This window comes from Arachis hypogaea, chromosome 16 (assembly GCF_003086295.3).
Source record: "Arachis hypogaea cultivar Tifrunner chromosome 16, arahy.Tifrunner.gnm2.J5K5, whole genome shotgun sequence".
NCBI lineage: Eukaryota > Viridiplantae > Streptophyta > Magnoliopsida > Fabales > Fabaceae > Arachis > Arachis hypogaea.
In genome coordinates this window covers 18796513-18811879 of record NC_092051.1, presented here as the reverse complement: position 1 = coordinate 18811879, position 15367 = coordinate 18796513, and the positions used below count along the sequence as shown (strand labels likewise).

General features: G+C 32.5%; 2 protein-coding genes across 2 annotated transcripts; both read left to right on the top strand.

Moving 5' to 3' along the window:
- The first annotated feature begins 2037 nt into the window (after positions 1-2037).
- LOC112758239 (small ribosomal subunit protein eS24z) lies at positions 2038-3699 on the top strand. Its single transcript, XM_025806853.2, has 5 exons — positions 2038-2226; positions 2302-2343; positions 2458-2628; positions 3197-3283; positions 3390-3699. The coding sequence occupies exons 1-5, from the start codon at positions 2155-2157 to the stop codon at positions 3429-3431; spliced, it is 414 nt and encodes a 137-aa protein (XP_025662638.1). The 5' UTR covers positions 2038-2154; the 3' UTR covers positions 3432-3699.
- Positions 3700-9881: 6182 nt separating this feature from the next.
- LOC112758238 (probable transcription factor At3g04930) lies at positions 9882-12350 on the top strand. Its single transcript, XM_072219937.1, has 2 exons — positions 9882-11500; positions 12001-12350. Exon 1 carries the CDS (start codon positions 10196-10198, stop codon positions 11480-11482), a length of 1287 nt encoding a protein of 428 aa, XP_072076038.1. The 5' UTR covers positions 9882-10195; the 3' UTR covers positions 11483-11500; positions 12001-12350.
- Positions 12351-15367: the final 3017 nt, after the last annotated feature.

The window sequence follows — 15367 nt, the reverse complement described above, 5'->3', positions numbered from 1 at the left end:
CTAGAGCATTTATCAATGCTTTCTGGCATTGAACTACTCCAATCTGAGAGGCATGATAAAATCCAGTAACCCGTAAATGATCCTCTACACTCGGATGGTACCGATCAGGAGGCAGTGGGTGGTCACATGTCATCATCCGTGAACTCTGCAAGAACATAATATGTTACTAGTCAAATCATGAATGATTACTAATTTACAACTTAAATTAATCATACTATTTAATCGATTAATCATAATTTCTAACCCAATTACAAAAAAAAAAAACTACCAAATGATCAAACTACAGCATGTAAACATAACTTCAAAAGATTATCATAAGTCCTATAATTATAATTTCCAAAAATTAATCATAATAATTAATTAGTTAATTATAACTTCTCAGCTATTTACAAACAACATTTGAAAAACATTGTCTAACTAACAACATACAAAATTAACGTTACTTTAGTATTCTTATTTTATTTACAATTGAATTCTTATGATTTACCTTTCTTCCCAAATGAACTATGTATTAAGTAAATTGGCCTTGCAATTAATATTAAAAAATATCGTTATTACTTATTAATGATGCAGTTCCAGATTATAAATTCTTAAATTAATAACAAAAGTAAATTAAGTAATTCTAATTTCTAAATCTATTACAAAATCAGAATTATAATTTCCAACATTAATCACAAAAGTTAATTAGTTAACTACAATATCTAATCGTATTACAAAAAAATTTCTAACATATTCTCCAACAAAAAATTATAATAAATCCTAAATATATAATTTCCAACAAAAATGTGTCATAATAATTCCTAAACTTATAATTTATAACATGAATCATAAAAGCTAAGTTACTAATTATAATTTCTAAATCTATTCGAAAAATAATATCTTACCTTTCCTCTAACTAACTAACAACATCTATACATACATAATAACAAACAATTTACAATCATAATTTATAAGTTTAATCATCAAAATTTATTCATTAATTAAAATTTCTAACCGTGTTACAAAATTTTTTTAACATATTCTCCAATTAACTAAAAATATCTAAACATAATAACAATAAATTATCATAATTGCTAATATTATAATTTTTAAATTATTCATCAGATTTTATTAATTAATTAAAATTTCTAATACTACTCCGAAAAAATTCTTACAAAATCTGTAACAATCAACATTTACATATCTATCTACCTAACTGCAACATTTAACCATAAAATATAAAAAAATTTCTTACAAAATTTAATTAAAATACAGAAATTTGCAAAAAATTAAAAAATTTAACTTACATAATTAGGATCAGACAAATAATTTACAATGTGAAGCTCAGGACGATCAACATCTCTAGCTTTGTGTTTTTTGGCCATTTCCACAGATTTTATTGCATGCAAAGTTCTTGAAGAAGAAGAGAGGAAGAGGATGAACACAGAGAAGAAGAAATGGGGTTTGAGGCTTGAAAATGATGTTTCGGACTGAGGGAGTGGGGGAATGGGGGTATGCTGGCTGCTGGGGCACCATCCTGGGGAGAAGCTGCTGTCCGACACGTGGAAGGGGGCGCAATCGCTGGGTCCGATTCGTGGAGGGGGGGGGGGGGAATCGCTGGGTCCGATTCCTGTTATGGCATTCTTCCTGACACCACACCCTTGTTAAGCACCCAGTCACCCCATATCCACGCCTAACACCAACTACTCTCCAATATCAAAATTAAAAAGCGTAATTCAAATGGGTTTGATCCTATTTTTCTTGGACATGTTTTTTGTGTGAGTTAAGTGGATTAGATAACCCCAAATTTTAAACATTACATTGATGCATAACACATCCATACAACACACTCACACACACTATATGGATACATGGATATGCACTATGAATTCTTAAACAACATCCAGCTTCAGCTGGCACATGTTTAAAAATTTGAAATAGTTGTTAGCAACTCAATTTAATAGTTTTTTGTTTTATGTTAGTGGGCCAGAGAAGAAAAAAGAGAAGATAATGGACCAAGCCCATAGTTTAATGCTTAATTGGCAGCCCATTATGTATAGAGAAAACCTTATAGAAACCCTTTGTTGTTGTCATCCTCTGTGCCTTGTGAAGCTGCTGCTGCTGCTGCTGTCGTATTTCCTACTCTTCCCTTCGGAGCTGCAGTGAAGAACCATCATGGCGGACAAGGCCGTTACGATCCGAACCAGGAAATTCATGACGAACAGGCTCCTCTCCAGGAAGCAATTCGTATGTCTTCTCCCTTTTCATTGTTTCTTCGCTTAATCTCATTCATGACCTAACTTTTCCCCTATCATTATGTAGGTCATTGATGTCCTTCATCCAGGAAGGGCAAACGTTTCCAAGGTGCGTTGTTTTTTCAATTTTTTTTGTATTTAGATATTAATATTAATATACTAGGTGACTAGAATAGTGCATTTTTTTTTTATTGATTTGGTTTTGTGTGTTTATGGTATGAAGGCCGAGTTGAAGGAGAAGCTAGCAAGGATGTATGATGTGAAGGATCCAAACACTGTGTTTGTCTTCAAATTCCGTACAAATTTTGGTGGTGGCAAATCCACTGGCTTTGGTTTGATTTATGATTCTGTTGACAATGCAAAGAAGTATGAGCCCAAGTACAGGCTTATCAGGGTCAGTATATACCCAACACATTCTACTCCTGTGGATTTTGTTTGTAATTTTGTTTACTTTATTGGTTTATTTTATTAATGCTTGTTATAGACATTGCTCCCATTTTGTTATGTTACTTGTTGTGATGGAATTGGTAGTTCTTCAAGTTATAGACCCATATACTTGTCAACATATGCGCATAAAATTTTCATTTTATTTTTTGAAAAAATGGTGATGAAGGTATATAGGTTGTTAAATTTCATCATGTCGTTTAGCACCTTATGATTTTTATATTCAATTAGCTTTTTGCCATATACGTTATTGTTATACAAATTTTTTTGAGTAATGTTGGGCAATCAATTTTTTTAGCCAACATAAGTCAACTTTTTAAAAATGTATATTGTTTATCTAAATCTAGCCCCTAAATCATAAATCCTTAATCCTAAATTATAAATCTAAACCCTAAAGTTGGCTAATGTTGATTAACTAAAAGTTGGTTTCTTATATTTTCTCATTTTGTTTCCCTATATTGGCATTGGTTATTTGTTTTGGGCGATCAAAAGCTAAATATATACTCTGTCTATTTCAGAATGGGCTTGATACTAAAGTAGAAAAGTCAAGGAAGCAAATGAAGGAGAGAAAGAATAGAGCTAAGAAGATTCGTGGTGTCAAGAAGGTATTTAAGTAGCTTACAATTATTCTGGTTTATCGTTGGTTGTTTAGCTTTAATGCCTTCCCTGTTTGATTAACTTTTAAAAAATCTTGCATTTTTTTTTGTGCAGACCAAGGCTTCTGATGCTGCCAAGGCTGGAAAAAAGAAATGAGTCTTGAGTTGCCCTGTTCTGATCCTGTGCTGTTTTGCTCTATTGGTATTATCCAACACCTATTTTCTTTTGTGTTAGGTCTATAGAATGATATTGTTAGTGGATCTTGGTTTAATTTGTGTTCCGTTTTAACCGAGTTTCTGAGTACTATTAATGAACAATTTTGAGAATTTTTTTTTGTTTGTCATTATCCTTTCAATACTTACTAGTGACTACTTTCAAGTTTCAGTTATAGTGAAATATCGTGCTGTGCGATTTTTGGGCTAAACAGTCTCATTCTTCTCCATGTAGTCCTCCTTCTGGATTTGGATCGTAGTACTAGTATACCAATAGCATGATCTCGTAATGACATTTTGACCCAAATTATTTTAATGTTAGATGTCATTGGAGAATGAAATTAGAAGTCCCTTTTATCTTCAAAATCCCATGCATATTACTCTATCAATTTTCTTCTTCATATCTGCATTAGAAACAGGTGAATGTTACCGTGTTTCTGTTATCTTTGGTGAGCCAATAGTCTGAATTTTAAACTGAAAAAATTCTGTTGATTCTTTATAAAATGTTATGTTACTAAATTATCCTTCTTTCTTATTAATTTTCTTTTTTCATCAATCCTTCTTTATCCTTTTAAATCTCAGATATTATACTAATCTTTCTCCAAACTTTTATTTTTCGATCACAACGTCACCGTACCGGTCATTACTGGAAGTCATTTTCATCTCCAAAATGTTTATTTTGTCATATAGTAACTTGATTTATTAGCCGAAATTGCCCTTGCCGGTGAAGGTAAAAAAGTGCAGGAGAGGAAGATATCTCCAATGGCGAAAAATTTTTAACTGCAGTAAGTCTTTGTGGGTCGCAAAAAATATACCTTAACTAATTCTCTTAGAAATTAGATGCAACAGTTATAACTAAAGATATCAAAACCAGAATTGGAGACATTATCACATTTAAAGATTCAAGTGTCCTAATTGTGGAATTGATGATTTTGACAGTATGGGTCTTAATAGAGATTCTTGAATCTAATTGTCCAGAAGTAAAAGAAGTGTGCAAAAATTCACCTTTGTTCTCAACATTAATCTTCTCAAAAGTTAGTTGATCATGGTAGCTTTGTCCTGGAGTAAAAGGCATTGTCGAAGGCAATTGTATTGGGAGGAGGAGCTTATTAGGGGAGTTACTATTGAGTTAAATTAGGAATTTACTTTTTTAGTCAACAATAATTTTTTAAAAAAAATATAAATACTAAATTTTAAATTATAAATCTTAAATTTTAATCATAAACTCTAAATCTTCTTTAAACGGAAGTTAAAAATAATTTTATAATAAAAAATAACTAATATTAACTACTTAAAAATTAATTTTTTATACTTCTTTATTGTTATATAAAAAAATTACGACTGGATAACAGATGAATTTAAGTGTGTCTAATATGAAATAATCTATATGGATGAAAAAACATATTTAAATTAAATATAATATTCTAATTTTATTATCGAACAGAGACTTTTTTTTTTCTAAAATAAATTTAACTTTTTTATTATAATTGTTTATTATAATATTCTAATATATGAATGATAATTTTTTTAGCTCTACAAATTTTGTCCTACTTATGGTTATATTCATATTTATGCATGTATTTTATTTATATATTATATACCATGTGCTTCGGTTATTGTTTAACAAAAAGGAATCGTTTATTATTATTATTATTATTTAATTAATTAAATAAATATCATTAATCATTTCTGTCTTACGTGTGTGTATATATATAACTAATAATAGAATTCGAAAATTTTCACAATTATATTCCACTATACGCTAGTTGTCATTCAATAAATAATAACGTAAGTTTTTGTAATCTTTTTTTGGTACAACACTTGAATTTTATATTATTTTTTTATTACCATTATAGCCCAGTACCAAATTTTCAGTATGGCCCAAATATGTCATTTGGTTAACCACATATTATATCTAATAGCTAGTCCAAGAAAAAATACCTAATAGGTTGCTGCAAGGAACGGGAGACATTTTTTTAACAAGAAACAGAAAGATAGCCCACTAGTTACTCCATGATAGTCAATGAGATCAATAGTCACGTGTTGCACAAAGACGTCATCACATGTTTATTTTATTTTTGCTATCAGCACCATAAAAATTTTCTTAAAGAAAATGAGTCTGGCTTAATGATTTTTTGGTCATATAATCATATTACAACAGGATAACAACACTCATCACTCACTCACATTACATAGTCATGTCATATGACATAAGTCACATAACACTAAAAATTCTCATTCACAATTGGTCGTTAGCATTTGCATGTCCTAGCATGCTACGTTCAAAACAAAATTTGTGAATCCCTTCATAATTCCTCTGTGTCACACTTCATTATTAGACTGTTGGCCAATAAGTGGTTTTGTTAAGTCAAGTTTTAGATAGGCTTGATTTGGTAATTTTTTTTAAATATAATTTTTTTATTTTGTGTTTAATAAATAAAAAAGATTGTGTGTTTGTATTTGTAGTTTTTAAAAGATTAAAATATTTTTAAAAATACCTAAGATAAAATTTTTTAAAATTAACTTATATTTTTTAAAATTTAAAAATTTAATATAATCTTATATATTAATTAATTTTTAAATTTAATATTTAAATTTATATCTTTTATAACATTTTTAAATTTTAAAAACTATTTTAACAAAAATACTCAAGGCGACCCCAAGCGAGGAACTGCCACGCTGGACGAGGAACGGTGTTATTCAACAATTTCAGGGTGCTGTCACTATTTTATGGAAATTTCTATGCGATCTCATCACAAATAAAAAAATAGTGGAGGAAATTATAGAAGAGCCTTGGCCCTTGGGCATGGTGGCCAGGCCTTTCACTTGGTATAACAAGCGTAGAGGAGATGATGTGATTCAAGAGAGATTGGACCGAGTACTTTGTGGCATTGGCTGGATGATTAGTTACTTAAATTCAATTGTTCTCCAATTATCAAAATTAGGTTCTAATCATGCATCGTTATTGTTAGACACAAATTCACCCATTGAAAAATCCAAAAGAAGATTTAAATTTCAGAAGAGATGGGTAGTCTAATCCTGAAATTAGGCAAATTATCAGTGACGTATAGAGAGAGCATGTGAAAGGATCGACCATGTTTATTTTGTTTCGTAAGATTAAGAAATGCAGGCACAAGCTACTCCAATGCCAACAAATCACAACAGCACCTCGAAAAAGAAAATTGAGCAGCTACAAATGCAGCTTAAAGAAATGAGAATGGTGACTCATGGTGGAGCTGAATGCTGTGTTTGGTTAATGGGCTGAAGAGAATAACACATAAACATAAATACATAATTTTTTTTGGTTTATTTAATAAATAAAACACAATACAATACATAAATCATAATTATATTAAAATCTCAATATTATTTTTCTTTTTCATTATCAACACATCAGTAACCTCACATCCATGGTTCCCATTTTAATTTGTTATTTTTCTTCTAAAATTAGTGCCGTGACTACCAATATTTTCAACAACTTAAATATAAAAACAACAAAATCTATATATAAATTATTATAAAAAAATTTAAAAATAAAAATAAAATAAAAAAGTTATGGAAATGGCTATGTCTTATCCAAGAGATGATGGTGGTGATGTCTTCTTTTCTAAAGAGAGACTAGATTTGCAAGAAGATGACTTGGAAAACACCGTGAATGACTTGAATACGAGGGAGGGAGGGAGAGACATGTTGTCATGGGAGAGAAGGAAAAGAGAGCATGTTGGTGAGAATGAAACGGTTGTGAGAATGAGGGTAGATTTGGATAATTCACAAAATATTAAAGGTAAAAATGAATAAAAAATTTGTGTCGAACATAAAAAATTTGTGTCTCAATTTTTTAAAAGTGTATGTCTATTGTGTATAATAGTGTACTACTATGATCTTTAAAAAATTGTCTTTTCAACCAAACAGTAGACGTGTGTCACCATATTTATATATTAGATGGACACACCCACAAACTAGACACTATCTAATGAATTTGAAAAGATAATTAGAAATAACTTATCATAAAGAGGAGCAATATTAGAAGGCCAAATCAAGAGTTAAATAGTACCTAGTGAGAACAGAATGACAGCTAAACTTTTTCAGAATTACTAAGATATTATCAATAGTGATGTTTGTCGGGAAATTCAAAGTTTTTTTTCAGGGATTCAAATTCTCAAGAGCTTTAGTCACAGTGTCACACCCAAATCTGCTTGACTCTAAAGTTTCAGATACTAATCCTATGAATCGAGACCAATTACTCTCTGAAAGTTTCATATACTAATTCAGAGAATGATGACTAAGTTAATAAGTCTTAACTAGAGTCCTTTTGTTAAGGAACACCTAATTTTAGATAATATCCTTATTGCATATAAATGCATGCATTATTTGAAAACAAAATACATGGTGTGGATTCGAAAATTTTTGTTAAACTTGATATAATTAAAGTTTATGGCAGAGTTAAACGAAAATTTTTATGGTTTATCTTAGATAAACTTAGTTTTTATTTGAATTGGTTGGATTTGGTAGTTAGCTACCACTATTTCTTATTCTGTCATTACAGAAAGTCAACCTTTAGAATTCTTTAGGGCAAATAGAAATATCCGACAAGAAAATTCTTTATCTTCCTATCTTTTGTTATTATGTGTAGAAGAACTCTCCTTCTTGCTACATAAGACAAAACAAAATAGTTCAATCTAAAAAATACAAGTGACTAGGCATTGTCGTAGGATAAATCATCTATTATTTGTTGACGATTCCATTCTGTTTTGTAAGGCTAATATAGATAACTCTATTAACATTCTTAATCTACTAGAATCCTACAAAATCGTTAGTTACAATAGGTTAATTTAAATAAATTAATTGTATTTTTTAATAACACTACCCAACTTATTCCGCATGTAACCGGCAAAAACACCAAATATAGAATATATTAGTACACAAAACAAGTATTTTGACATTTTTTTTACTATCTTTAAATCGAAAAAAGCAACATTTAGTTTGATTAAAGAAAAAGTTCAGAAGAAGGTTTCAAGGGTGGAAATGAAACCTATTATCAGCAGGAGAAAGACATGTATTACTAAAAATTATTGGTAAAACTGTCTCTATTTATATTTTATCATGTTTTAGATTGCCATATAAATTAATTACAAATATTCATAATATCCTCACATAATTTTGGTAGAGACAAAAAGGATCAGAAGACGAATGATATGAATTAGCTTAAACACAATAACTAGACATAACTTAAACGGTAGATTAGAATTCAAAGACTTAAAACCTCAGAATCTAACATTACTAAATAAATAGTTTTAAAAAATTGTATAACAACTAAATTCTCTTCTAACCAGAATATTAAAAAAAATATTACAAATACAGTAATTCTTTGAGAGCAAAAATAGGAACCTCACCTTCGTGAGTTTGAGAAATCTACTAAAAGAAGAAATGTGATTGAAAAAGGAATCAGCTGGAGATCTGGAACCATAGCCTTCTCTTAGACCTAGTAGTGGGATCAACAACCAACAGCTTCTCCAAGTGGTGGTCAACAGTATGCAAATCCTTCGAACAGCCACCAACAGAACCAATCATCCCCAATTACTTGTGATTCTGCTATGGAATTGGAATATATGAAAAGAAAGAAACTCGTAGGTTTTTTAAAAAAATCAGGCGATGGTGACCTCCTCAATATGCCTACTAGTTGAGTTATTGAAGTTTCTTTACTTTTCTCTCTTTTAGCTCTGACAAAATTTTTTCTCTCTTTAATTTTTACTACTTTCTTTTCTTCTATTATAAAGATATATTTGAGATAATTTCCTCTTTTATTGTGGTCCTAGTGTATAGACATCTGTAAATCTTTCTTAATTAATGGAAGTTTAACTGTCTTGAAAATTAAAAAAAAAAACCCCCCACGTGCATACATGGGATAGACTTTGTAGAGGGGGAAAAGGCACAAGAGATGGAAGTTGCTTGGTAATGTACATACTGAATTGAACACGTTAATGGGATTGGTTAGCAGCAAATAGGAAGAAAATGAAATACGTGAGTTTCAAGGCATCAACAAACAAGTAGCTGGACACAGATAGAGAGCACACAATTAGCCATTTGCCCATTTAGTCCCCCAAATTTCGGTGCTGCTATGCTAAATAGTGAAGTTTCAAGTTTGAGCTCAAGGAGGTGTAACTAGAACTAGAAAGAAAATATACAGGGATCAACATTCAATACAGTATACCACATTCAACACAGTATACCTTTTTTACGGGATTTTTGTTTTAGTTTTTCATAGTATCCCTTAATCCGACAAAATCTGTCGTAGATCTAAGATGCATTTAAGAGTCTGTTGTTAGCCACTAAATTACTGTATACACAAAATAAAATTTAAATTTAAATAAACTCAACACTCAACCAATAAAGTTGATTACCTTTCTTACGGGATTTATTTATTTATTATTGAAAACGGACTCTTACACCACCTAAAACAGGTCTGTGGATTTAAAAAAGGAAAAACATACGGTAGGTTGGTCCACCACCTAAACCGAAGCGACTCTTACACAATTTCAATTGCTAGATACCACCAAAGGGCGGTCAGTCAGTCAGTCCAACAATAACCAAAACCAAAACCGAAACCGAAACCCGTGAGCCCACTTCACTCTTCGGCTTTGGCTTCGCCTAACCAAACTCCTTTCACTCTCCCTTTCTCTTTCTCTTTTCTCTGCTTTCTCTCTCTGAATGATGGCATCGGAGCAACACGACACCGTTTTCCCAGACGAAGACATGGACGAAGACGACGAGGAGTCCCAAGAGGACGAAGAAGAGGAAGACATCGATGACGACGACGTTTTGCCAGACGACGAAGAAAACGAGCCCTCTCCCTCTACCTCGTCCGCTGCCCTCGCCGTCACCGTCGCCGTTCCCTCCTCCGTCATCCCCAACGGCGAAAAGGCTCCAATTTCAACCCCCACTGCCAACGCGGCCACCACCGTGGTCGTTGCCCTCGAAGGCAGCTCCTCCGATCCGAAACGGCAGCAACAAATCGAGGAGAAGAAGCCGCTCGACGATTCACGGAGGCTGTTCCAGCGGCTGTGGACGGACGAGGATGAGATCGAGCTTCTGCAAGGGTTTCTCGAGTACACATCGCAGCGAGGTTCCTCTCACCACAACGACACTGCTTTGTTCTACGACCAAATTAAGTCGAAGCTTCAGCTGGATTTCAACAAGAACCAGCTTGTGGAGAAGATCCGGAGGTTGAAGAAGAAGTACCGCAACGTTCTCAACAAGATTGGTTCCGGCAAGGAATTCAACTTTAAGAGCGCTCACGATCAAGCCACCTTCGAGATTTCACGCAAGATCTGGAGCAACTTGGGTCCAGTGGCTGATAATGCCTTGGACGACGACGAAATCAACCTCAATCCCAATCCTAACCCTAACCCTAACCTCAATTTTACCTTCGCACTCCCCGCGCCCAGGACTGAGACGCTCTTCGGGAATTCCTCCGAGAAGAAAACGCCGCCTTCGCGGAAGCGATCACGGCCGCGATCATCCGCTGCGACGACGGTGAAAATCGAAGAGAGGCGCGAGTCATTGGATGGATCGGCGTCACATAAAGAGCATAACTTTAATCTCAACGCTGCCGCTACAGGTCTCCCTGCAACGCCAAACAATAACTGTGAGAGTAACAAGTGTAGCGGTGGATATGGCATACCGGGTTTGGTTGAAGAGACGGTGAGGAGTTGTTTGTCGCCGTTGGTGAAGGAATTGGTGGGTGGCGCTGCCATGGGAGGTGGTCACTTTGGCGGAAGAGGGTTTGGAGGTGGAGGCTTTTCACTGAACCCCATTCCATTGGGGTTCGGAGCGATGAATAATTTGGGTTTGGGTTTGGGTGGTGGAGAACTAGTGGATGAGAGATGGAGGAAGCAGCAAATATTGGAATTGGAAGTGTACTCCAAGAGGCTGGAACTGGTTCAGGAACAGATCAAAGCTGCTCTCGAGGAATTGCGTTCAACGGCAGGAAGCTGACTTTGTCTTGTTCTTGGGGTTAGTTTCATGTTTTCATACTGATTTGCTTGGTGAATTGATCAATCAGTGGTTGATGATGATAGAGTTTAGCGTGTAGCTGGTAACTAAGGATTCTCTTTTTCCTTTTTATATAAATTTAGTCTCTGCTGATTTCGTAGAACAGTTGTCGAATAAAAATGTTTAATTTATAGTGCTTTTGGGTAGAATTTCTTGTTCCCATTTGAATTATAATGTACAGGATCTACAGTCATATTGAAATGAATTGGTACAAAATGAAGAACTCCATCCATGGTAGGCTTGTATTATGATATGATATGTTGTTGTAAAAGATCAGATGCTTACTTTTCTACGTTAAATTTCACCTGTTACCCTGTTTCAGTGGGGTTTATTGTTGTACCTAATTACCTATCGTATTTGCTATAGCAATATAATAGTCAATAGATTGTAAGAGAAGGATAAAGTCAACTTCTGATGATTATTCTGCTATTGTTATCTGCTGATTCCTGCTTGCAATGCAGATAGGGCTTTGAAGCTGTTCTTGAATTTTGTGTCGGCTGTTATGTTACTGCCGGCACAGACAAACCTGAAAAAGTTTGGGAGAATTGTAGATAACGAAGTAAACAACTAAACATGGAAGATAGAAGAATATATAGAATTTAGAAAGTTGAATTGGCCTAAAAAAGGGTTGTGAATTGTTTTCAGCTTTTTGGAAAGTTCCAACAGAAGTATGGGTAAAAAACTTTGCCCAATCGTTGCTTGAAACTAATATGCACTAACAGGAGTGGAAATGCTTTCTGCACCCTGTTATGCTTAACTTGTTTAAGTTATGTCTTCGAACAATGATCAATTATCACTTGTGGTTTTTTTCTCTGGGAGTCCTCATATCCACTTTCATTTGTTTGAAAGAGGGAAGTTTACAGATAAAAGCATGTCACTGCGTCTGCAAGTTCATTTCTTTCTTTTAAGATTTATATGCTATTTAACAGAAAGAGGTGTAAAGAAAGGTCTGCTGGGAGGTGTTGGAAGACAAGGCTTGTTTGTTTGAGATTTGTGCGATGGATAGTTTTTCCTATGTAAACTGTTTCATTTATATGGATTAAAAAATCCCACAATTTCACTTCTAAGAACATAATAAAATAGTCATAGTGCCAATCATGTGTGAAAAGGAAATACCGAAATACCACCAAAATGAGAAGGCACTCTAGTCAACCCTGTAAAAGCAAATTGTTATATAGTTTTTGCAGAAAAAAGAAGGGGGGGGGGGGGTGTTGGGGGGAGGTCAAAGTCAAACATTCATTTTGTGTTTGATATTGTAGATCATTTGTTTAACAACGCAACAGGTTGGGTCGTCTTATTCTTCTAATGTTAACGGTTCTGTACAACGAATGTGGCACCACTGCACCAGAGAATTACTTTGGATACAATTAATGATGAGGACTGATGACTTGCATTTAATTTAAGCTAAACCCTTTTTCCAAACACCGAGCGAATATAGTAATTAACTTGAACTACACGGCAGAAAGAATTGGAATTGATGCGTATGGATATGACAAAATGATGCGGTGTGTCTGTTAATAATCAACTATCCATCTACTATTATTAAGTGGTTCTCGGGGGGTTTGTTTATGATATTGAGTATATGACTCTTTCTCCATCACTTCTGGCCGACCCCTCTGATTCGGCAGTGCATTTCTCTCGCTCTTTTTATCTTTATGAAAAGCTATACTATACGTCTTGATTAAGAATTAGGCAACCCGAATATTATATACTATGCGTTTCCTGTTTCCTTTTTTAGATTTCTGACATAGGCTTGATAAAATTTTTGAAAAGGTGATTGTGTTTTTAAAAAGTATAAATTCTTTGTTTTATATTTGGTAAATTGTAAAAATTATATATTTGTATTTGTAGTTTTTAAAAAATATAAGTACTTTTAAAAGTATTTAAAGTAGAATTTTTTAAAGTTCACTTATATTTATTAAAAAAAAATTTAATATGACATTATACATTAATTAATTTTTAAATTTTAACTCATATATTTATGTTTATTATAGTATTTTTAAATTTTAAAAATTATTTTATTAAATACAACTCTTGCTTATATTTATTAAAAGTCATCTTAATTTAAGGCAAAGACACATCCAATTATTTTTACGTGAAGTTAATAATTGAGAACCATTAGATAATTTGACAAACTTGACTAAATTGTTATCTAACGATTTTTTACTATCAATTTTACATAAAAACAACTGCATACAAATTTTTTTTAATTTAGTTTATCAAACATAAATACTAAAATTTTTAATTTTTTTTTTAAATTTAACTTTTATAAATTATTTTTAAAAAATAAAAATTTTACCAAATCAAACTACTTTTGTCTTCTAGCGACAATGTCTAACAAATATTCTAATTCAAATTCCGCTTACAATAACATGTGACATGTACTATCATTTATATATTATCAAAGAATAATTCAATATTTATAACATGAGTTTAATTAAAGTGATGTTTAAATTATGAGGATTTATTATTTAATCTCATCTCATACACTCATGCTATACTAACACTAAAGCTCTAATGTAATTGCACCCACACATTAACGATTAAATCTCTTGTATCTAAATTTTGGATTTTTTTTTTAGATTTTTTTAAGGTATTTTCTATCTTAGCAGGTCAAAGATTAATTTGTCATAGATCAAAATTTTATTTAAAATTTTGTTGCTAACAGTTGCTACATGTATAAGGCGAGATTTGAACATTGACACTTAAACGTACAAATAAACTAATTACTAGACCAATCCAAATTGTTTTGTTTCGTATTTTCTATTCAACTCTAATTTTCTTTTTATTACTATTTTTTCCGTCTTTAAAAAAAAAACAACGATTTCTTTTTTTTTCTTTTGTATTGAAATGGGGTTAAAAACCTAAAAAAAATTACATACAAACTAATTTAGGTAAAGTAACCCCCTCTTTCATCCTCACTAATAATCCTCCCTAAGTTAGGTGGAGGCATATCCCAAAAAACAAAATCAGACTCTAAATTTATGCTCTTTATAGTTAGGTAATCTGCATTTTTATCTGCCAATGAGTAATAGCTCAAATGACATAATCTCCCCATACTCAATTAAAAGGTTGCGAGTTCGAGTCTCCTATCTTTGGTAAAAAAAAAAAATCTGCATTTTTACCTTCTCTATAAATTTGTACAAAAAAATGTTCCAATCTTTTTTTTTTTACCTCATATATCTCTCTAACCAGAGTATTAGGGTGGAAGACCAAATTCTCTCCTTCGTTTAAAAGCTTCATAACTGCTCCTGCATCAACCTCCAACACAACCTTACAGAAGCCCATTGCCCAAGCCAAGTCCAAACTCTTTTACATGTTCATATATATCTTAATAGCCAGGTCCTCAGATGCTCCTTTTTCTTTCTTGTTTAAAGCATGAAACATCTCTTATACAACCACAATATTATCTTGAATAAGCCTGTCCGCCATGAATGCACTTTGAATAGGGGATATGATTTTATCAATAATCTTCCTTAGTCTCATGACCATAACCCTGGATACAATTTTGTAAATAAAATTGCAACAACTAATGGGGATCACATTACTAAAAGTCTCAAGATTCTTAACATTTGAAATTAAAACAATACTTGTTTCACAAATGTTATGAGAAAGTTCTCCTTTCTGAAAAAATTTTTAACCACATCACATACCTCTCTCCCAATGACATCCCAATATTTTTGAAAAAAAAAATCCGTTCAGACCATGCAGACCTGGTGCCTTGAGACCTCCCATGCTAAAAGCAATCTCCTTGATTTTCTTGTCAGTGACTTCCTTCATAAGCTCTTGATTCATTTCTGAGGTAATTTGATAAACCTCAATTTTGTG

Coding starts and splice junctions, on each gene's coding strand:
- LOC112758239 (XM_025806853.2), top strand. CDS start 2,155: ATGGCGGACAAGGCCGTTACGATCCGAACCAGGAAATTCATGACGAAC. Junction 2,227..2,301: donor TCCTCTCCAGGAAGCAATTC/GTATGTCTTCTC, acceptor ATCATTATGTAG/GTCATTGATGTCCTTCATCC. Junction 2,629..3,196: donor CCAAGTACAGGCTTATCAGG/GTCAGTATATAC, acceptor TGTCTATTTCAG/AATGGGCTTGATACTAAAGT.
- LOC112758238 (XM_072219937.1), top strand. CDS start 10,196: ATGATGGCATCGGAGCAACACGACACCGTTTTCCCAGACGAAGACATG.